This window comes from Podarcis vaucheri, assembly GCF_965113315.1.
Source record: "Podarcis vaucheri genome assembly, chromosome: Z".
NCBI classification, from domain to species: Eukaryota; Metazoa; Chordata; class Lepidosauria; order Squamata; family Lacertidae; genus Podarcis; species Podarcis vaucheri.
The window spans coordinates 43,233,947-43,256,034 of NC_138758.1; the positions used below are offsets into that span (position 1 = coordinate 43,233,947).

Consider the following 22,088-nt stretch of genomic DNA (forward strand, 5'->3'; position numbering starts at 1 on the left):
GCGTGCCATTGGCTCTGACTCTACGTACTATTGGCCTCCACTGCCTTCCACCCTATTAGTCCCAATGAGCACCAGCCTGTGCTGCCAATATATGTTTTATTCAGAGGCGTAGTTGGAGACTGGTGAAACTGGACCCTGCCAAGGATTCCAGAGGTGTGCGCGCAAAAATCGCCATTGGAGATTGACAGGGAGAGGAAGTGACACTAGACCCCTTTTGGATGTTGCAAGAACCCTTTTGACCTGGCGGGAGCACTTTCAAAATACAAGCCTGCGCCTGCTAGGAAACTGGAAGTGCCACTGCTCTCCCCCTCCCCTGTCCCTGTCCCTGCCACCTTTCAATCAAAGCTAGTGAGTTGGCAAAGGTCAGCAGTCATGGGTCAGGAAAGGCTGCTGGCAACAATGAGCCCAAACAACAAATACTTCCTCTGTCCCCACAAGCATCTCAGGAGGAGGTGGGAGGGCAGAGGCTAGGCAGGAGCGCCCCCTGCTCCTGCTGACCAGGATTGTGGCTGACTCTGGGTGGGGTGCCCTCTCTCAAAGCCCACCCCACTCACAGGATACTGGTGCTCTCAGCACAAGAAATGCAGGGCCAGGCAGAAAGAGAGCAAGCACCTGCAGAAGCCTGCAGAGGGTTTTCCTCTGCCCTGGATCTGGCACCATCCAGGCCAGGGGAACCCTGAGCCTGATTCACCCTGGCAGTGGCCTACCAAGGTACATTGCTGCCCACAGTGCTCCTCTCCAAACCAGGAGGAATAGGAGGAGGAATGGATCCTGATAACTTGGGTCCTGCTATTATTTCCTGCCAGGGGTGCCTCGCCAACTGGAAGTGGACATATTCCATTTGCTGCCCTTGCCTGAGCTCATGAAAGGGCTCATGTCTTCACATGTCCTGCCAGTTTCTCACTCAGAGAAGAGGGTCTCCTCCCTCCACACTTGTTACATGACCATTTAAATCACTAATTACGGCAATCATTTACTGTTAAATATCATTTCATAGGCAAGTGCAACCCTGTGCACAATGCAACCAGGACTTCTTAAATCAAGGCTCAGAGCCACGAGGAGCCAACCAATACGCTTCACTCTTTTGGAGGTTGGAACATATGGTGGCAATCCTAATCCAATTCAAGCCGTACCTTGGAAGTAGAATGGAATCTGTTCCGGAGGTCTGAAAACCAAATCGTGACTTCTGATTGGCTGCAGGAAGCTCTTGCAGCCAATCTGAAACTGTGGAAGCCCTGTCAGATGTTCAGGTTCCTAAAAAACGTTTGCAAACTGGAACAGTCACTTCTGGGTTTGCGACATTTGGGAGCCAAAGTGTTTGAGAGCTAGTCTGTTCGAAAACCAAGGTATGGCTGTACTAGGAAGTAAGACCTCCTTTGACTCAGCAGAACTTACGCCTGAATAGGGTTATGCAGTCAGGTACCAATCCTATACACTTAATCTTAGACTAAACCATATTGAACTCCATGGAGCAATTTTCTGAGTAGGCCCACAGAGGACTGCATGGTCGGTTGGTTTATTTGGCGCTGCCAAAGAATCCTTTACAAGCCTTGCCTTGTATGTATATTGACAACATGCCCATTATATAGACTGGGGCACATGGGGGTGGGGTATTACTTTGTAAGTATTTTGGATTGACGCTCACTGGAACATTTACTTTCTAAAAACAAAAAAGTCACATGCCAAAATAGTTCAGTTAGCAAAGGACCCAGCCTGTGTTCAAGTCTACAAGGCATACCAGAGTTTCAAGTACTTCAGGGGAGTAAAATGTCGCTATTGCGGTAAAGTGTTTTTTTTTTCTTCAGGGGGTGGGTTACTGATACATTTACTTGTCAAGGATTCAAGGGACCCTAGGTAAGCCTCTGCCTTCGGGGGGGGGGGCATTTCTTGTTTATTTTGGAGAACTGCATTGCAAAATTCAAAGCAGAGTGATAATTTTGAAAGGTTGGTTGTGTTTCAGTTTGTGCAAGGTTCGGAAGTACAATTCAGAACCCAATGAATTTCATGCACAGTGGTGGAGCTTCATGCTTCGGCACCAGGGGGTCGGAGAGCAGGCAGGGGTGGGGCTGGCCTGTGTTCCAGGGGTGGTACCCTGCACGGGCAGGGGGAGCAGCCGCGATGGCACCCTACCAGAATCGCGCTGCCGGGGGCAGTAACCTCCCCCCGCACTCCTCTTCCTCCGCCAGTGTTCATACCCTCCAAGTCTCCAGATTTTTCAGGGACAGTCCTGGAATTATGAAAGTAATCCAGACTTCTGATTTGATCTGGGCATGCCCCCATTCCCCCCCACGTCAGTGTAATTGCTCCTGACTTTGGGGCATAGCTGTCAACCGTCCTTTATTTGGCGGGAAACTCTCTTATCCCAGCGCAGTGTCCCGCTGCTCTCCCTTACTGATGATGTCCCTTGAATTTCTTGGGTTTCAAAGGAAGCAGCTCCTCTCCCTCCCTCCCTGTGCTCCAACTGTGTTGCTTGGCTGCATTGCTCACCCAATAAGGAGTCTAAGAATGACTGATCAAATCGGCCACGCTGCCTGGGGACTCGCCTTTGCTCAGCACTTCCCAGCAGAGAGGTGACAGTGGTTTTTCTGGCTGCATCCCCTTTGCTGGGTTGCTGTGCTGTGGGAGATACCGCTTGAGGCTTCGTTTGGCTGCTGGCTGGGCTTTCTGCCTTTGGCTGGGAGGGGCTCAGAAGTTGAACATACCTGTGTTCGGAAAATCCCTTATTTTGGCTGCTGATCCCTTATTTTCTAATCTGTAAGTTGACAGCTATGGTTTGGGGAGGAGGATGAGCCAGCACTTCCATGGCCACCACTGCTGGCCTCTTCCCTTAGGCAGCTTGCAGTGGTTGCTGGAGAGTGGGTGAAGAGGAGGAGAGGCTGCTCAGTCCCACATGACATACTGGCTCTGATGGACTGGCAGAGGGCAGGGCAGCCTTGGTCAGGAAGAAAGGGGGAGTGGAGCACAAAGAAGTCTTGGTTGTTTTTATATTTAAAAAAAATGCTTTGTGCATCTTGCCCCTTTCTAGAATTTATTTATTGCTGTGTGTTTTTCTTTTTGTAAATCTCTCAAAGAATAAAACAAAACAAAACTGGGATTAAGGGGTTTCTCAGGACGATGGAGCGTGTGTGTGTGTGTGTGCTGTGTCCCGTTGGTGTAGCAGTGGTGACAATTGCCCTTCTTCAGATAGGAGGACACACGCAAAAATGGTAGGTTGAGGAGAGTCAATTGTGGGGAGAGTGAGCAATGTCCCTATTTCATCTGAGGAATGTTAGGGGGGTTGGGAATTTCCTCCACCACCGGCTCTGCACCCCCATTTGGGGCTCTAAGCCCTTTGTGTTTTATCTAGTGCCCCTGTCTTATTTCACCCCCCCCTTTTGCCCTGCCATGCTTGCCCTGTCTCTGTGCCATTGGGAGATGTTGTGTCATTAACATATATCAGCAGAGTAGAGCTATGTCTCTCTTCTTGGACACCGTTCTACAGGCAGCAACAATAGGTTCCAAATTTAGCTTCTTGCAAAACTCATCCATCTCTTTTGGCCTGCTTTAGTGTCCCCACCTGGAGAATTTATTTCAGCTCAACACCTGCTTCACTTGCCAGTTCTGAATGAGCAAGGGGCGGGGTGCGGGGTGTGTGTGTGTGTGTGTGAGAGAGAGAGAGATCTGGCAAATGAGTCTTGCTGGATTTGTGCTACTGGCAGGGACACCTTGTACTCTTCTCCCTTTGGGGCCAATTCACAGGTCAAGTAACAGTTTGGCAAGGAAAGATGCCAGCGGAGGCTGCTCCATTAGGGCAAAAAGGGCCCTCCTGTATCAGTCCCTGGGTGCCTTCAGCCACCCCCCACCTGTCTGCCTTCTCATTTGCAACCAGTCCAGAGTGTAACTCTGCCTGTCAGCTTCTTTCTCTTTAGTCTCAGCATTGCCCCTTTGGAACTCATCAGGGAGGACGATGGAGGACAAAACTGGAATTTGTTGCCTCTGTCACTGGCTCTGGTGTCGCCTAATTTTGGGCTCCTTGTCCTACCAGTCCAGTGGGTAGCAGCCACGACCGAAAGACCCACAAGTGAGCCCTGTTACAAAATATAGCACTCTCCCCAACACCTGACAGGGTTCTAGTCACCCATTCCCTCTTCTTGGATACTCCATTCCACACACCCACGCTTTCCCATTTTTCTTTTCCAACTGATACTCAATGTTTCATAACATTTTCTCCTCCTTAGTTTTTTTATTGGAGGGTTATTTTATAAGGTTTCCTTTCAAGCTTTCATCCCCTATAGTGATTATTTTAAAATTGTGCTTCTGCAAATGCTGGGCCTCCTTGGCATTTAGGAAATGGTTGCAGCTCAACGGCAGAACATCTGCTTTGCATGCAGAAGGCCCCAGTTTCCGTCCCTGGCATCTCCACATAGGGCTGGAATCACCCCCTGCCTGAATCGCTGGAGAGCCACTGCAGTCAGTGTTGACAATACAGGAATGCCTCTGCAAACGTTCGCCTTGTCTAGCATCCATTCCAGCAAACGTCCGCGGCAAACCCAGAACAGGTTACTTCCAGGTTTGGCGCATGCACAGAAGTGCTACACTGCGCTTCACATATGCACAGAAGTGCAAACCACTCCGCATCTGTGCACAGACGAGCACTTTGCCCCGCATTCTTTTCGGCTAGCGGCTGGGGCTTTGGAATGGATCCCGGCTGCAGAATGAGGTATGACTATACTGAATCAGAAGGACCCAATGGTCCATTTCAGAATAAGACACCTTCTTGTGATACTATGTGCTTGGTGGTACCTCTCTCACAGTGGCCCAACTTGGGCACTCACTGCCTGAGTTTGCTGTTAGAGGGCAGGGCATGACGACTTAGTCATCTGTTTTCTCCCACTAAACATACGTCAAGTTTGACCCCTTGGATCATATCTGGGGCCTGTCTAGCTGCCTGACGACCTGTCTCTCTGTCTGGGTCTACTTCTCTGTTCCCCACTATCTGCCCTTTGGAATATTTGCTTGGCAATAGGCAGCAAAGTATTTACTTGGCAACACTTTCTGGCTTGGAATCTATGGGCATTCTCAGGAATGATGTGGCCTACTCTGAAAATGAGGGACATTTGGATGCCACAATTTACAAGCCTGCCTTCCAGAATCCATTTTATATTGGGCCCAAGTCCCTCCAGAGTCTAGGCCAACCTGAAATGGATTTGTTTTGGCCTGTGCTTCCTTTGAGCCCCCAAGCTTGCTGCTTATTAAAAGCTTGAATTGTCAAAAGAAACCCAAGGCAACTAACAAATCCAAATGTCACACAATACAGTGGTACCTCTGGTTGCGAACGGGATCCATTCCGGAGCCCCGTTTGCAACATGAGCAGAATGCAACCTGCGTCTGCGCGTGCACGGGTCGTGATTCGTCGCTTCTGCACATACGCATGACATCATTTTGAGTTTCTGCACATGCGCGGACAGCGAAACCCAGAAGTAACCCTTTCTGGTACTTCTGGGTCACCACAGGATGCAACCTGAAAAGATTTAACCTGAAGCAAACGTAACAAGAGGTATGACTGTATTAAAATATATTGCGGTCCACCTCTCTAGCCCCAGTTGGAAGATAAGAAAATGGACATTAAAGAAAATAACCACCTGCATCAGAAATCAATGGAAAAAAGAAAGTCAGCCAAAGTATTTTATTTTTTTAAAGCCACCTAACAATGTAGTGACGGGCCTTAAAGACACCTCACTCAGCCAGGCATTTTGCAGGATGGGGCCACCACATAAAAAGCCCTGGCCCCAGTTATACCAGCCATGTTTCACAGAGGGGTCTGGGCTTTTAATGATAGCCCTCTCCTCCATGCATTTGTCTAAGCCTCTTTTAAAGCCACCCCAATTTGTGGCCATCACTGCTTCCCGTGGGAGTGGATTTCGTAGGTTAACTACGCTCTATGTGAAGAAGGACAATCTTTGATCTCTCCCGAATCTTCCAACATTCAACTTCATCGGGTGTCCACAAGTTCTAGCGTTAATGAGAGGGGGAGAAAAACTTTTTCGCTGTGTGATTTCTCCATGTCATGCATAAGTTTATACATTGTATCCAGTGCTCCCCTCCCCCCAGAAAAATGCTGTATTTTTTGCTCTATAAGACGCACCAGACCACAAGACACACCTAGTTTTTGAAGGAGGAAAACAAGCAAAAAAATATTCTGAATCTCAGAAGCCAGAACAGCAAGAGGGATTGCTGCGCAGTGAAAGCAGTGATCCCTCTTCCTGTTCTGGCTTCTAGGATAGCTGCACAGCCTGTATTCGCTCCATAAGACGCACACACATTTCCCCTTACTTTTTAGAAGGGGAAAAGTGAGTTTTATAGAGCAAAAAATACGGTAGGTACTGTTTCTCATCATGAAGTTATTACAGTAAGTGACACACTTTTTAACAACAACAACAAAAAGAGATGTTGGTACTGTGCACTCTTGAGTATCCCCTGGAAAATAAAACCACTGCTTGTATCATGTTACATCTTAATCACCTTTTCTGTAAACCTCATAGTGCAGCCACACTCTCCCCTTGATGCTGCCCTTTTCAGAACCTTTTCCAGCTGTACAATATCCTTTTTGATGCAAGGTGACCAGTACTCTACACAGTATTCCAAATGTGGTTGCACCGTAGATTTGTATAATGGCATTATGATAGCGGCAGTTTTATTTTCAATTTCTTTCCTAATGAGTCATAGAATCATAGAACTGTGGAGTTGGAAGGAACCCCAGGCGTCATCTAGTCCAGCCCCATTCTGTGCAGGAATCACAGCTAAAGGATCTCTGACAGATGACCATCCAACCTTAGGGGAAACAATTTTTTGGGGGAGGGGGGTGGGTAACAGAGGCAGGGTTCCACTCTTGAAACACATCTTAAGTACTTTTAAATGTTTCTGGATTTCTATTAACAAACCTTCCTGGAAATGGGACAGGACTGAATTACTCCCATCCCTTCTGAAAACAGTACTGTTTTTGAAAACCAGTTTAAGCCATTTTTATGGTAAGTTTGTATATTGCTTTGAGATATATGTAAAAGGTAATTGTAAAGGGACCCCTGACCATTAGGTCCAGTCACAGACGACTCTGGGATTACGGCGCTCATCTCGCTTTATTGGCCGAGGGAGCCAGCGTACAGCTTCCGGGTCATGTGGCCAGCATGACTAAGTCACTTCTGGCGAACCAGAGTAGCGCACGAAAATGCCGTTTACCTTCCCGCCGGAGCGGTACCTATTTATCTACTTGCACTTTGATGTGCTTTCGAACTGCTAGGTTGGCAGGAGCAGGGACTGAGCAATGGGAGCTCACCCCGTCACGGGGATTCAAACCACCGACCTTTTGATCAGCAAGCCCTAAAAGGTGATAAATGAAAGAATCTGGCGTACTGGTTAGAATCCTGGACTAGGACCTGGGAGGCTTGGGTTCAAATCCACCCCTCCTTGCAGCATGAAGATCACTAGGTGACCTTGGGCCAATTACTCTTGGCCTAACCTACTTCACAAGGTTGCTGTGAGGATAAAATGTTGAGGAAGTAGAGCTGCATGCACCACCTCAGGCTCTTTAGAGGGAAGTTTGGATAGAAATGTAATAATAAATACTTATAATGTGGTTTTAGTGGGTCTACCCATTCCTATTGGAGAGGTGTGGATGCATCTATTGACCTTTTCCTGCCTACCTGCCACAGCCCTGTCCCCGTCACCTGATTTATAGCAGGTAATGCAGGTCACTGGCACAAGAAAGACATCTCCCTCTTAACCAGGCAAATTCAGTATGCAGGCATTTGCTCCTTCCCAGCTGTCAGATCCCTTTCCTCTTCTCAACGGAAAATCAAAGCTGAGTGATGGAGCCACCATCTGAAGCACTGAACCAGAAGGGAGGGCATTCATTTTAAGAGAGTGAGAATGAGAGAAAGAAATGCTTGCTGAATGCCAAGTTGGGTGTTTAATGCTCAAGAGGCAATGCTGCCTTGTACCCTGAGCCGAGGGCCAGGGGTTAAAGGAAAGGGGAGGTGGGAGACAGCTAAACACGGGGCCAGGAAGTGCTGGTTGCCATTAACAGAGTGCCGTGGGGTCGCTTGGAATACTTTGGAGCTGCTTGGGTGCAAACCCTCCAGGCTAAATGGAAGTGACAGTTTTGACAGGAACAAGGAAGACCATGATTAACACCCCCCCTACCTGCACACATACAATGGATGCATGTATACGTGTTAGGATCATAGGCTCAGGACAGGAGCCGCAAGAATGACAGTTGAGAGTAGTTGTCAACTGGCCTCTGCAAAATAGGGGCTAATGATTTTAGGGTGGGTTTTTGGAAAGCAGTTTCCTCCAGAATGTGTGGTGTAGCAATTGCACTACCCTGTGAGTAGGATCTGGCCAGACTGGATGCAGCATGGGAAATATGTGAGCAGGGATCCTTCTGCCTCTTCTGCATTGTAGCCTCCAACTAAAAATATAAGTAAAGGTAAAGGTAAAGGGACCCCTGACTGTTAGGTCCAGTCGTGGATGAGTCTGGGGTTGCGTGGCGCTCATCTTGCTCTAAAGGCCGAGGGAGCCGGCGTACAGCTTCCGGGTCATGTGGCCAGCATGACTAAGTCACTTCTGGTGAACAAGAGCAGTGCACGAAAATGCCGTTTACCTTCCCGCCGGAGCGGTACCTATTTATATACTTGCACTTTGACGTGCTTTCCAAATGCTAGGTTGGCAGGAGCTGGGACCGAGCAACAGGAGCTCACCCCGTCGCGGGGATTCGAACCGCCAACCTTCTGATCGGCAAGTCCTAGGCTCTGTGGTTTAACCCAGTGCCACCCACGGCCACTGAATCAGGCCAAAGGCCTATCTACTCCAACATCCTCTTCTTGCAGTGGCCAGCCAGATGCATCTGGGAAACTCTTAAGCAGAACCTGAGTGCAACAGCGCTCTCCCCGCTTGCAATTCCCACAATTGGCAATCAGAGGCATACCACCTTTGAGAGTGGAGGAAGAACCATAGAACCATGCTGGCTCTATTTCCACAGAGTTAGACCCATGAGACTAAGTGCATGGCAGCTGGTGCATGCCAGCCATGTGTCTGAGCCCGGGGGGGGGGTAGCGACGGAGGCTTCCCATGCATTCTCTGTGTTTGGGCTGGGATATCAAGCAGTCCTTGAAGTATCCTAGACTCAAGTCATTGTGGACTTTATAAATTTATGCAAGAACCTTGAACTTTGCTCAGTAATATATGAGCATCTAATGCAAGCTTTTAAGCACTAGGCTGATGTGCTGCTGATAGCCTCTCCCCATCCAGAGCCTAGCTGTTGGAATAGTCCCCTGGAAACTCAAAAATGGGCAAGAGTTGTATTGTTTTGTCCATTTCCTTCCCTGCAGTGAGTTTGCCAAAGAACGAGAGAGAGTTGAGAACAGGAGGGCCTTCCTGAAGCTCCGGAGACAGCAGCAGATTGAAAGAGAACTGAATGGCTATTTGGAGTGGATCTTTAAGGCAGGTAAGGAATCAAGGGTCTCTGGCTGTTTTGTGTTGGGAGGCGGGAAAATAAATAAAAGCAACCCTCCCCATCTATGTTGTGGGTCCTTTCCCCTAAAAATCCCCTGAAGTGCAGCTTATAAAGGAAACTGACAAACCACATCAAAAATGATCAAAGTCACATTTATCAGTGAATTAGATGATGTGCACTAATTCAGAACTCGATCTGACCCAGCGAGCCCAAATGAATACAAATTTAAAAGTTGACTTCAGCTCCCCCATCGATGTCCCCTCTATTTTCCTCCCTCCTTTGTTGCTCCCAATAAAACAACTTTTCCAGCTTTCATCCCTTCTCCCTATTAATAAATAAACATAATCCATATCTCTTCTTCTCTGTCTGAAAGTCTCAGAAGCCATCAATATGTTACACGCTGTGGTCCATCCTGTCCCTTTCACTGTTCTTATTTCCAGCTTCACGCTTCAAAGGGGGGTAGGGTGATGTAATCTCAACAAAATCTATATCTCCTCTCCATCCTCCCCCCTAAACTAATAAATCTCCCTGCAGTCCATCCTGCTGATGCTCAGTTCCATTACCTCCAACTCCACAGTTTACTCTCTTCAGAGTGTGTAACAGACAGTCCACCCAGTTGCTACATATCTTTTTCCCCCTTAACTATTTTTATTTCACAATACAAAGTTCCAAGGGTGGTCAAAATCCCACAAAAGTCCCTCAAGGTTGTTACTGTCTGTCACCTTTCAGGCAAAGTCCTTAGTTATAAAATAAATCCATCGCAAAGAGGTATCTTTAAAGTCCACTCTTCCTGAAGACTTTACATTCCATTGCTTTAGGGGAGGGTAGATAACACAGATCCCAGGGGAAAAACATGACTTAAAATATTCCCTACCCCTTGCCTTTCACCGTTCAAGCAAAGCAGGAATTAGTGTCTTTCATTCTTTCCAAACAGATGATTTTCTCCTACAACATAAATCAGGATCTTTTTTCGGGGGGGGGAGGGGGTGTCTCGTTCCACAGCTGACTATGGTAGCTTGCTGAGGCTCTCCTTGGATGGAGCCATTGAGTCCAGCACCCTCACCTTCTTGCCTGGGAGACAGGGCTTTCCGCCCCGGTCACAAACAAAAAAAGGCATGGTTGGTTGGTATTGCTGGTTTTCCAGCTGCCTCATGACTATCATGGAAATCTCAATTTATTTCTGGTGTCATGCAGCCACTGGGTTGGATAATACAGTGGTGCCTCGCAAGACGAAATTAATTCGTTCCGCGAGTCTTTTCGTCTTGCGATGTTTTTCATCTTGCGAAGCACGGTCCTTCGCAACTGCGCCTCTTCAAGCGGCTTTAAGAAAAAAGCCAACAAACTCGCAAGACGTTTTCGTCTTGTGAAGCAAGCCCATAGGGAAATTCGTCTAGCGAAGCAACACAAAAAACGAAAAACCCTTTCGTCTAGCGAGTTTTTCGTCTTGCGAGGCATTCGTCTTGCGGGGCACCACTGTATCTCTTGTCACATGATGAGGCAGGAGCAGAGGTTTCTGGGAAGTGGGCTGGCCTTGTTGAGAGCAGTCAACCTTTTGTTTGCTCCACACAACTCACAGCAACTCTTCCCAGTTGATCTTGCCCCAATGAGGCAGTTGTGAGAACTGAAGGTCCACACCTCCCACTCTCTAAGGACCACCCCCCGGTTCCTTCCCCAGCATCCTAAGACTCTGTCATGTTGTCTCTTGTTCTTCCGCCCTCTTCATTTCTCTGCATGTTCTGGGAGACCAGGGGGGAGGGGAGCTGGTCACAGCAGCAGGAGGAGACTCCCTGGATTCTTCAGCAGCCTGCCTCATCTCTGTTTCCTGGTCCCCCTCCTCCCTGCCTCTGAGTCTGGACGGTTCTCTGCCTCATCCTCTTTCTGCTTCTGACATCTGTTCCCAGTCTGCTCCTCTTCTCCCTCTGACCACACATTGCCATCCCACCACCAATCCCCTGAGTTCCCTTGGGGGTTCCCCAGCTGCTGCCTCCTTCCACTCCCCTGCATCCAGCCCATCCATGACACTGCACTTGCGTGAAGCCAACCTCTCCTCCACCCTTTCCATGTCTCTTCTGGTTCTGGGTGACAAAGGTTCTGGGTGGCTTGTCACCACAGGAGGGGGAAGACACCTGTGACTCTCCACCAGTCTGATTCATCTCTGCCTCTTGGTGCCCCTCATCCCATCCTCCTGCTTCTGCTTCTGATTCTGGACTCTCTGCCACTGACTCTCCCAGCTCACTAAGCCCTGTTACCTCTTCAACTTCTGATACCTCCTGCTCCTAGTCTTCTCCTTCTTCTCCCTCTGACCACTCATCTTTCCCCACTACCACTCCCTGAGCTCTGAGCCTTCTTCCCTTGGGGGTTCTTCAGCTGGTTCCTCCCACCATTCCCCTGTTTCCAACCAGTCCATGACATCCACACTCCTTCTTCCTAGGACATGCCCCTCATCAGCCTTACTTTACCACCTCCTTGAGTGTTTCTGTCTAGCTAGATCATGGCCTTGGTCACTGATAATACCTCTTGCCTGTCTGGATGGAGGAGAGAAAGAGGTAAATTAACATTTGTTACTCCACCCCCCTTTTGCTTCTAGCTCCACCCAATACTACTACGTGGCTCCCAGTAGGCTTCCCATAATAGTATAAGGCTCACAGGCTGAATAAGATCACCCAACCCTGCTGTACAGCCCAATTAGTTCTGCCCTTTCTTTCCATTGTTGTGTCTGTATATTTGTATATAAGGGGCTGTCTGGCTCCATTCAGATTAAAAGCAGGTGGAGGGGTGCATATGGAATGGTTGGGCTATTGGAGCAAATGTCAGTTTATATCTTAAGTGGTCCTTGGAAATGGGCAGCTTAGGACAGCCTTCCTGATTGCTGTTGCTCAATGAGAACTGCTTATAATTAGCAAGCCTCAGTTTATCTCTGCATGACAACTCTACAGTTTCCCGGCATTCAGGAAAAAGAGCCATTCATTTTATATTCACCATTCATAAAATGTACCTCTGGTTTGTTGATAGCTCTGGCTCTGTTTCCAGCTCAGAGTAATAGCCACTACCGCAAGTGCTTTATAATTTATATGGCAGTGTTTGAGGGGTTTCTGTTTGGGATGAGGTTTTTTGTGTTTTTTTTATTGCAATGTAATTTTTAGTCTTGGTTGGGTTGGGTTTGTCCTTAGATCAGCCAGGCTGCAAGGTGGGTTACTGGCAGTTAGAGGCATACTGCCTCTGACAGTGAAAGCAGAACATAGACACTGTCACTAAGATGCACACACTAGTCTCAACTAGGGGCAGGGCCTTTTCAGTACTGGCCCTGACTTGGTGGAATGCTCTGTCACAAGAGACTAGGGCCCTGCGGGATTTGACATCTTTCCGCAGGGCCTGCAAGACAGAGCTGGTCCGCCTGGCCTTTGGTTTGGACTCAGTCTGACCCTTATGTTTCCCTCCCCTTATGGTTTTGATCTATGTGCTACTATTAAAATAGGGCTGCATTTTAAATTGTATTTTAACCTGTATTTTAAATTGCCCCCCCTTATGTTTTTATTGTAATTTTACTGGTGTTAGCCGCCCTGAGCCCAGCTCTGGTCGGGGAGGGTGGGGTATAAATAAAAAATTATTTATTATTTATTATTACAGCTTGCCTTGCTAGGTCAGTCAGGAAATTTTATTGTATTTTACTGGGTAGGGTAGGATTGCCCTGAAGCCCATCTAAAGAGGGAGCCACATCAGTGTTAACAGTGAGGGGAACTGCTAATACTGACACTGTGCACAGTGAAAAAGAAAATGGGGTCAGCTCCCTATGGCATCATCAACATTTTACCCACACATGCATCCACGGGGGCCTTCCCTGCTGCAAATGTGCCACCTCCCTGCTTGAAATTAGACTTAAAAAGAAACATCCCTTTGTAGCCAGCAAAACTGCTTGAGGTCATTGTATGGTGCTCATGGTTTGCAAAAATGTTCACAGGCCCCAAAGAGTTGATGACTTCGGTCCTGGAGTCTTGTATCCTGAAGTTAAATAGTTGACTCCAGTTAGTATGGTGTAGTGATTCAAGTGCTAGACTAGGTACCTGGGACACCAGGGTCCAAATCCTCACTTGGTCATGAAGCTCACCGGGTGACCTTGGGCCAGTCACTATCTCTCAGCCTAACCTACCTCTCAGGATTGTTGTGAGGATAAGATGGAGAGGGAGGAGAACCACATGTTCCACCTTGAGCGCCTTAAAGGAAAGGTGGGATATAAATACAACAGCAACAACAGAACTATTATTATTATTATTATTATTATTATTATTATTATTATTAAAATAACAATAATGATACTAGAAGTAAATGACCATGCAGCTGACAGTTCCATGAGCACAACAGAACCTCCTTCTCCCCTCTCCTTCCCCCATCCCAAATCTGCTCTGGAGGGTTGGCGGGTGTGTGTGGAACCCTGACTAAATTTGGGAGGAGTGCACCAGAGGAGGGGGAGAGGAAACGTTCTGTTGCACTTATGGAACTCTGATTCCTCATTGTCAATATCTGTATCTTCTTCTCAGCTGTTTCACAACTGGCTCATCTTCCCAGGTACTCTCCATCAACAAGCCCTGCTGAATGATTCTCTGGTCCTGCATCCATACAAGGGCAGTCCAAGGAGCCGTGGGACGGTTCCTTGCTGTCCTCCACACAGACCCAATAGTTTTTGAAGTGTGGCTTCCATTAAATTGGACTTAGAGTGGGCCAAACACTTCCCCTGATCCTGATAATGGCTTTCCTTTTTATATTTGATGGGAAAGGACAAATGAAAAAAAATATAAGGGCCTTTGGGTTTGGGAGTTTGTTGCGGTACTGGCACTCTGACAAGTACTGCCTAATGTTCATTCTGCACCTGTACTGGGTCAGTCCTTCGGGTCCTACACTTTGGAACTCCCCAACCATTGATTTGACACAGGCATTATCACCAGCTGCTGCTTTTTTTCTTCCTAATCAACACTGCCCCTTGCTTGCCAGGGAAAGAGACAATGAGCAAGCAGGCAATGGCATCTAGTGTCAGAGCGTTCCTTGCTGGCACCCAGGGCAGGTGCACTTGTGCCAGAGTGTGTGCAGGGTGCCGTGGGGGCAGGGCATGACACTGGAGTACCCCCCCCCCGCTCACTGGAGTTAAGCAGGGTCTTATTGCACTGCCTCCTCAGTGGGAAGCCCAGCTGGCCAAGGTGGCCAACGTCATGCTGTTTTGAGGGGCACATCCATGGCATCCTGTACACCCAGCACTGCTTTGCAGTCTTGCAAAAGTGGTGTGGAGTTGGCAGTGAGCATGCCTGTTGCGTTCTTCTCAAGCCATCACCCATCTAGAGGGCGGCCATGCAACAGGGCATGGGCACCCTGCCCTGTTTGGTCCTCCTCACCTATCTTCCAGCTGGAGGACACTGTGAGAAGGATGCAATAACTCACAATGCCCTGCAAGCCCAACACTCACAAAAGTGGTGCAGGGCTGGCAGGGCACATGCCAGCTAGGGGGCAGTGTGAAAAGGACGCAACAGCTCATGGCGCCCTGCCAGTTTATTACTCTTAGTGTAAAGGTAAAGGGACCCCTGACCATTAGGTCCAGTTGCGATTGATTCTGGGGTTGCGGCACTCATCTTGCTTTACTGGCCGAGGGAGCCGGCGTACAGCTTCCGGGTCATGTGGCCAGCATGACTAAGCCACTTCTGGCGAACCAGAGCAGCACACAGAAATGCTGTTTACCTTCCCGCCGGAGTGGTACCTATTTATCTACTTGTACTTCGTGCTTTTGAACTGCTAGGTTGGCAGGAGCAGGGACCAAGCAACAGGAGCTCACCCTATCGCGGGGATTCAAACCGCCAACCTTCTGATTGGCATGCCCTAGGCTCTGTGGTTTAACCCACAGCACCACTCGCATCCCTTACTCTTAGTGTATAAAGTCCTAAACCAACTAGGATAAGGTTAACTGAATCACCTGATTTTTGTCTCACCAGTCAGTTCATGGTAAGGCAGAATATTGAGCCAAATGGCACAGAGTCCCATCAATGAGATGTCATCTTAGGTTCTACAATGGAAGAGAGATAGAAATGAAGCAAATCTGTAACATTCTGGGAAGAAGTGTCAGCTGCCTCTTCCCATCTTCAGTAGGGTGGCAGGTGGTGGAAGATGAAAGAACAGGATTATAACCGTGCTATCATAAGAATTACAAAGAATCTCCAGGGCACGTTGCCTTAATCTATAGAAAACAAACTTACTTCCCCTACAACCTGCCTTTAATAAACCCCAAACTGTTGTGATGAATTTCAGAGCATCCCTCTTGTCTATAAATTCCTCACCACCACCACCACCTGTTCCAATGATGTTTTGAAGACAAGGGCATATGACATTTAGCTGAAGGGGGGATTATTCACAGGAGACCTAAAAGGTTTATAGTTCAAACTGAGTTGAATTGCTTGTGTTCTAATTCCTTACCGAGTCTCTTCCTTTGGCACATGCTTTCAGTACTGAGGGTGCATTGATGGTGGTAAGAACAACAACAATAATAATTAAGGCAATTCCCTTTCTCCCAGAATTGGTGGCCTATGACACGTCTCACTTAACTTTTCTTGTCAGGTTCGAACAGCTGCTGAATTCACATTGAAGGCTGTGTGGAGCAGTGGCTATGCTTCATGTGGGGTACTTGGCCAAAACAAGCCAGAAATAAATGGATAGGCATACGGAATACTTAATTAGCTAGAGTAATTGTTTAGGCCACATCGGCGAAAAGAAGAAACGCATCAAAGAAAAGCCTTGGATTTACATCAATGTACAATATTATAAATAATTACTGCTGCGTGACCAGGTAGTGACAGCTCCAGCCCCCACGGATCATAAGGAAGGAATAAAGACTCTGACAACGTTATATGGAATTAAAATTAGGCCACAACTTTATTAAACTTCCAAATGTAGGAAGACCTTGGCTTGTATCCCTCCCAGCCTCCCAGCCAGGGGGAACTGGGGCTCATCAGGGTAAATGGGATATGGGGGTGCTCTGTGCGACATAAGTGCTCTCTGCATGCAGGGTAGTTCACTGACGACTTTTCAGTGTATGAAAATATATATAACCCATATATATAACCCCTTTAAGAGGGGGACCCTGGAATCGCTGCTGCAGGGGGTGAATCACCACTTCACCCCCCCCCCATATATGGAAGAAAAGACTAAAGGATTCCACCCGAGGCCATAACCGCCAAAGTTGTGACAAATTGCTACACAGAAGACAAAACCTGCCAATGCAGGAAAATTTCTTCCTGGTCCTTCAACAGCAACCAGTCAAAGACCGTAGCAGCACCCGCTAAACAGGAAGGACAAGTTAACCTGGAAACAAGAAACATTAAACAAAGGGAGGATGGGAGGGTGAATCTCCAGACCCGACTGCCTGGCTATTGTCGGCTCCACCCCCTATTAATAAATGGGGCTGGCTCCACCTCCCAGCAAGAAACTTGATTACTGAGGCTGGGCGTGATCCTCCAAAAATTAACATGGAGAGGCAAGCCAGCTGCTGTTTGCCAGCAAGCTCCCTGGGAACTGTAGCATCGTGCGCAAACCCACAAAGGGCACCCACAATGTAAAGTGTGAGTGCTCATTAATATAAATATCAGAATACAACATAAATCACCATAATGCTGACATATGTGACTGTGTGACCTGGGTGCCTGCTCCGGCTACTATGCAGGTGCTCAGAGCTGATGGGCAACTTCCAAGCCCATGAACAGAAAAACATCAGAAGAGCCCAGCGACACCAGGCCAAAGGCCCGTATAGCATTCTCTTCTCAAAGTGACAACCTAGGTGCCCTGATGGGAAGCCCATCAAGCAGAATCTGAGCACAATGGAACTCTGCCCACCTGCGACTCCAAGCAACCGGTTTCCCCAACATATCTTCTCTGGCAGGTGGACGTGGTGTGACACAGCAACGAACATAATCAGACATAGGCACTACTCCACCTCTTTCTTCACATGCATGCTTCTGTTGCCCCATGATTTCCCCATGAAAACAGCAGGAAAGTTCCGTATGCCAGTATACCACCCCAAATTTCATCACTTGACGTGATTTTCCAGATTAAGGAGGCTCTAAATGGATTTTTATTCTGGAATCGGATGACACAGAAATGAGTGCTCAACAGACACTATATTGCATTAATTTTCCAGAAGTGGCTTTTATGTCATCTGAGAGCTCAAATATAATGTGGATATTAACAGCTAGGGAAATGTCGGGGAAATGGAATAAGCTTCTGTGTGAATGCAGCCCTGGTCTTCAGTCTTAGGGTTCTTTATCTTTAAACTGCACTTGGACATTCAAACAGAGGACTCTTTCAAACAGAAGACTGGCCTGTATCAACCCTTCTCTTCAAAGAGAGGCTTCTGCTCTGTTAGGCAGGACAGTCTGTGCTCTGTTACACCCCCCACCGCCAGATTTACTATGGATTTAGAAAATAATAATCATTGGCTATATTTTAGCTTTTTTGTTTGACACATATGCCCCCCGCTTTTTAAATGACACTGCTGTTGTTTTGTCTGGAGAGAAATCCACTAGTCCAATCTTTCCCCAGGCATTCAGTGTCCTTTGTTCCCAACATTTAATCTAAAATGTTGCTGCTGAGTCAATCTCTAAGAATTTAAAGATGCAAACAAATGAGATGAAATCTCAACATCCTTCCTTCCTAGAAAAAGGACACAAACCTTAGAAGTACAGACTAAGCATAGTTATGACCTGAGAGAAACCCACAATCTTGCATTAATCAGAGCTCAGGGCAAAAGGGGGTGATGTTCAGAAGTCACTGTGTACCTCTAGCAGTAGCACTTGATGATGTGGGAAGGCAACACCAACTGGGTGGCTTCAAAATAGGATTGAACAAATTGATAGAGGGTTAGACTATCAATAGCTAGTAGGCATGATGGCTATTCACAGTCGGCGACACTAAGCATCTGATGACCAGGTTCTAGGAATCACGGGTGGGGAGAGGCAGTGGTGTAGTCTGAGTTGCCAGCACCTGGGGTCACATGGAGGGGCTAGGTGGGAGAGAAGGAAATGAACAGATTACGCACATGCATTCATCTGCCTAACAGCGTCTGCGTCACCCATGAGATCACAGCCACAGAAATAATCAAAAAAGAGTTGTTCCATTGTCTGGAGAGGTCACTTCCTGGTTCTCATGGAGATGCCATTTTCAATGGAGCCCAGTAACGCAAGTGTGCAGCTATAATGAGGCAGGACCAGGTGTTGAAATTTTATGCCTCTAGTAATTTTGCATCTGTCTGCCTCCCACACTGCACCACTGGGGAGAGGGCTGTTGCCACCAGAGTTTAGTTGTGGGTATCTCATATGGATCTTGTTGGGCACACTGAAAACAGAAATGATGTCACTCATTCGACAGGCATGGGGAATCCAAGGAGCATCACATGTTACTGGACTGCAGCTCCTATAATCCCTGACCATGGATGGAAAGATCTATCAATTTTGTCTTTCACATTTTCTCATTTTTCCTATCTTAAATTTGGTTGTCCACATTTGTTGGCATTTTTTTAAAAAATCAAAAAATCCTTGTGTCATAAAAATTCACCAGTGTTTTAGTGCAAATATCTCCAGATATGCACATTTTTATATGCTGTTTTGACTACTGTGCAAATTTTAGCAAGTCATTCCCCACAATGCATTGCATCTTTATGTGCTATTTTCACCAATATGTTTGTTCTTATGGAAACTTTCCCCCAATATATGGATTTCCATAAAACTTTGGTTGGTGAACTGCATAGTAAAATGGATGGTTTAGTTAAGATTTTTGCATTGCAGTGGGTTGGTCTAGATGACCCTCGGGGTCTCTTCCAACTCTACAATTCTATGATTCAATGAAAATGTCAAAGCTGTGTTTCAGTTTACATATCATTTGCAGAAGTGTGAATTTGATTCAGATACACACACACACACACACACACACACACACATCATTTTCAACATTGTAAAACATACTTTTATATCTTGTACATTTTTTTTACTTCCATCAATCACATCTGAAAATTTTCTAATCTTTTCCTCTTAATTTACATTTCTTACTTCACTATTACTTTTGAATATCATAACTAATGTCTCTCTTCTTTATCTTCTTTGCAATGTTTCATTTACTCCTCCTTACAAAACTTCTTGTAGTCCTACTAGCGTAATTTGTTGATTACAATTGCTCTTCAAATAGTTCACATATTTATTCCAATCTTCTGTGAATCTCTGGTCCTGCAGGTTTCGAATCCTTCCTGTCATCTTACCCAATTCTGCATAGTCCATTAACTTTTATTTGATTCAGTGTTAAATGGGTTGGGAATCAAATATCTCCCTCCTCCCCTATCCCTGGCCATTAGCCTTGCTGACTGGGGCTGATGGGAGTTGGAGTCCAACAACATCTGGAGGATCACAGCTTCCACATCCCTGCCATTGGGGAAGAGTGATAGTTGTTGAACTGACTTTGATATTCCCAACTAAGCAGGGTATATATTTTTTTACAGTGTGTGCACTTTTTTTTTTACTGTTCTTTCTCTGTTTCCAGAGGAGGTGATGTTAGCAGAAGAAGACAAGAACGCCGAAGAGAAGTCACCCCTTGATGGTAGGTTGCTTTGTGGTGCATTTGGCTTCTTTTGCGTAAGGTTTGTATGCTCTGTGTGTGTCTCAGTGGCTTTTCATGAAACAAAAAAGGGTGGATGCTGTGTTTGTTGCCTGGAAGTGCAATAAAATAGTCCATTTCAGCTTCTCTCTGTTTCTCATTCAGCAACCCCCCATCACAGATTCAATTCATCACATTTCCACAGCAATTTGTGTGCTTTTTAAAAAGACTTATAATACCCCCCCCCAGCATTTTAGTGTGAGTTTCTCAAAACGAACAATTTTTCACAAGCCATTTCCCCAGATATAATGCGCTTTTTGTAGGCTGTTGTGCATTCTTACGCACACTATGCATTTAGTGTATGTTACTTTCAAGAAAACATACACCCTTAGGCACACTTTACCCTAAGATAATGCATTTGTGCTCACTTTGCTTGGTAAGAGAACTGCATTGCAAAATTTAGAGAAAGCGCAGATTTTGAAGGACAGCTGCGTTTCAGTCCACTTAATGGTTGGTGAAGTGCAAATTAGGCACTTTCTCATTAAAATGAAAACAAACTCAGATTTCTCCTCGCATCCCAAGCTGGATGTCCCAAGAGGCATTTGATGCAGCAGCAGTCAGGCTTGCTATGCTGGTGTTCCCAGCTGCCAACCCTGAAAACTTGAAGGATGGATAACAATATTTGAATATAATGTGGATCTGTCAGTGACACAGAATCTGTAGTCCATCTCAGGATTCCTTGACATATGTCTTCAGGCATTGAGAAGCAGACACCTGTGCATTGTGCATTTGCTGTGGGGAATTCCGGCGTAGCTGTAGGAGAGGCATAGGTCGCACCCACAGCATAGAAGCATAGAATTGTAGAGTTAGAAGGAAGCCCAAGGGTCATCTAGTCCAACTCCCTGCAAGACATTTAGAGCACTCACTATACATTTAGAGTTATCCCATCCCTATACAGTCCCAGGCAGCCATATTTACTTTTACCATTTCTGCAAGATAGAGAATCTCAAAGCTTTAGTGCTGTGGATGTAGTCCAGCAACATCTGTGTGCTTCTGTTGCTTCTGAAGCCCCTCCAAGATAACTGGGAACTTCTGTCTCCTTGCTGCTCTTGGCATCTGGCTCATAAGATGTTAGAATTCACTAAAGTTCCATTAAAAGACTTTTCCCTCTTCCTTTTCTGACTGTCTTTCCTCCTCTCGTGTCTCCTCTTCCCCCTGCCTGCTGTCTCCCTTTCCTCTGTTGCTGTTCCCTTCTCCCCTTTTCTCCTCCTGTTCACTGTCAGGGAGGGCCACTTCTGAAGGCCCAATCCTGCGAGGCATGGCAGTGGTGGAGATTAGCGGCGGAGGCACCTATAACAGTGAGTGGACGGCAACTTGTCAGGGTTCTAGAGGGCATCAGTTGTGGCTTTAAGCTCCTGAGCACTATAGGTCATTCACACCTAGCTAGTAACATCATTGGTCTGGCTGATCAGTGACGAATCAGCAAAGAGTTCATCTTGAATGAGGATGACTGTGGGCCAGATTACATGAGACTTGGATAGCGCAGTTTTGTCCTTCAATGCAGGGTTATGGTTCACAAATTTCCAGTGTGGAGTGATCAGGGTCCTGGGATGGGTAATAGTCCTTTAATGTTCCATTTCCCCCACTGTGGTCCTGATCTAGATTGGGATCACCTGCAATTACATTGCCCCCAAAGCTCCCATTGAAACCAATGAGTGGGACCGATCAAGATTAGTACTTCAGTGTAAGGCAAGAATGGGGCACCTGCGGCCCTCCAGATATTTATTTATTTATTCATAAAAATATTTATATACTACGATTAATAGAGGGGGGAAACAGAGTGAAAAATCATAAAGAAAAATCATATAAAATTGTTAAAATCAGAAATCAACTAAATACAATGGGAAGATGTATTCTTAATCGCCTATGTCAGCCTCTGACAGAATAAAAACATTTTCATTGGGCACATTAAAGTTGATGCAAAACACTA

General features: G+C 46.6%; 1 protein-coding gene across 9 annotated transcripts in view; it reads left to right on the forward strand.

Annotated features, from left to right (window-relative positions):
• CACNA1B (calcium voltage-gated channel subunit alpha1 B) overlaps positions 1–22,088 on the forward strand; it is a 341,428-nt gene that overhangs the window by 159,843 nt on the left and 159,497 nt on the right. For 7 of the 9 annotated variants that reach the window (XM_082208748.1, XM_082208756.1, XM_082208749.1 and 4 more), the window contains exons 8-10: positions 9,366–9,481; positions 20,045–20,101; positions 21,382–21,456. In XM_082208748.1, coding sequence (XP_082064874.1) covers positions 9,366–9,481; positions 20,045–20,101; positions 21,382–21,456 — 248 coding nt within the window. The remainder of the gene's footprint in view (positions 1–9,365; positions 9,482–20,044; positions 20,102–21,381; positions 21,457–22,088) is intronic. The other 2 variants (XM_082208752.1, XM_082208754.1) reach the window with 1 other exon arrangement.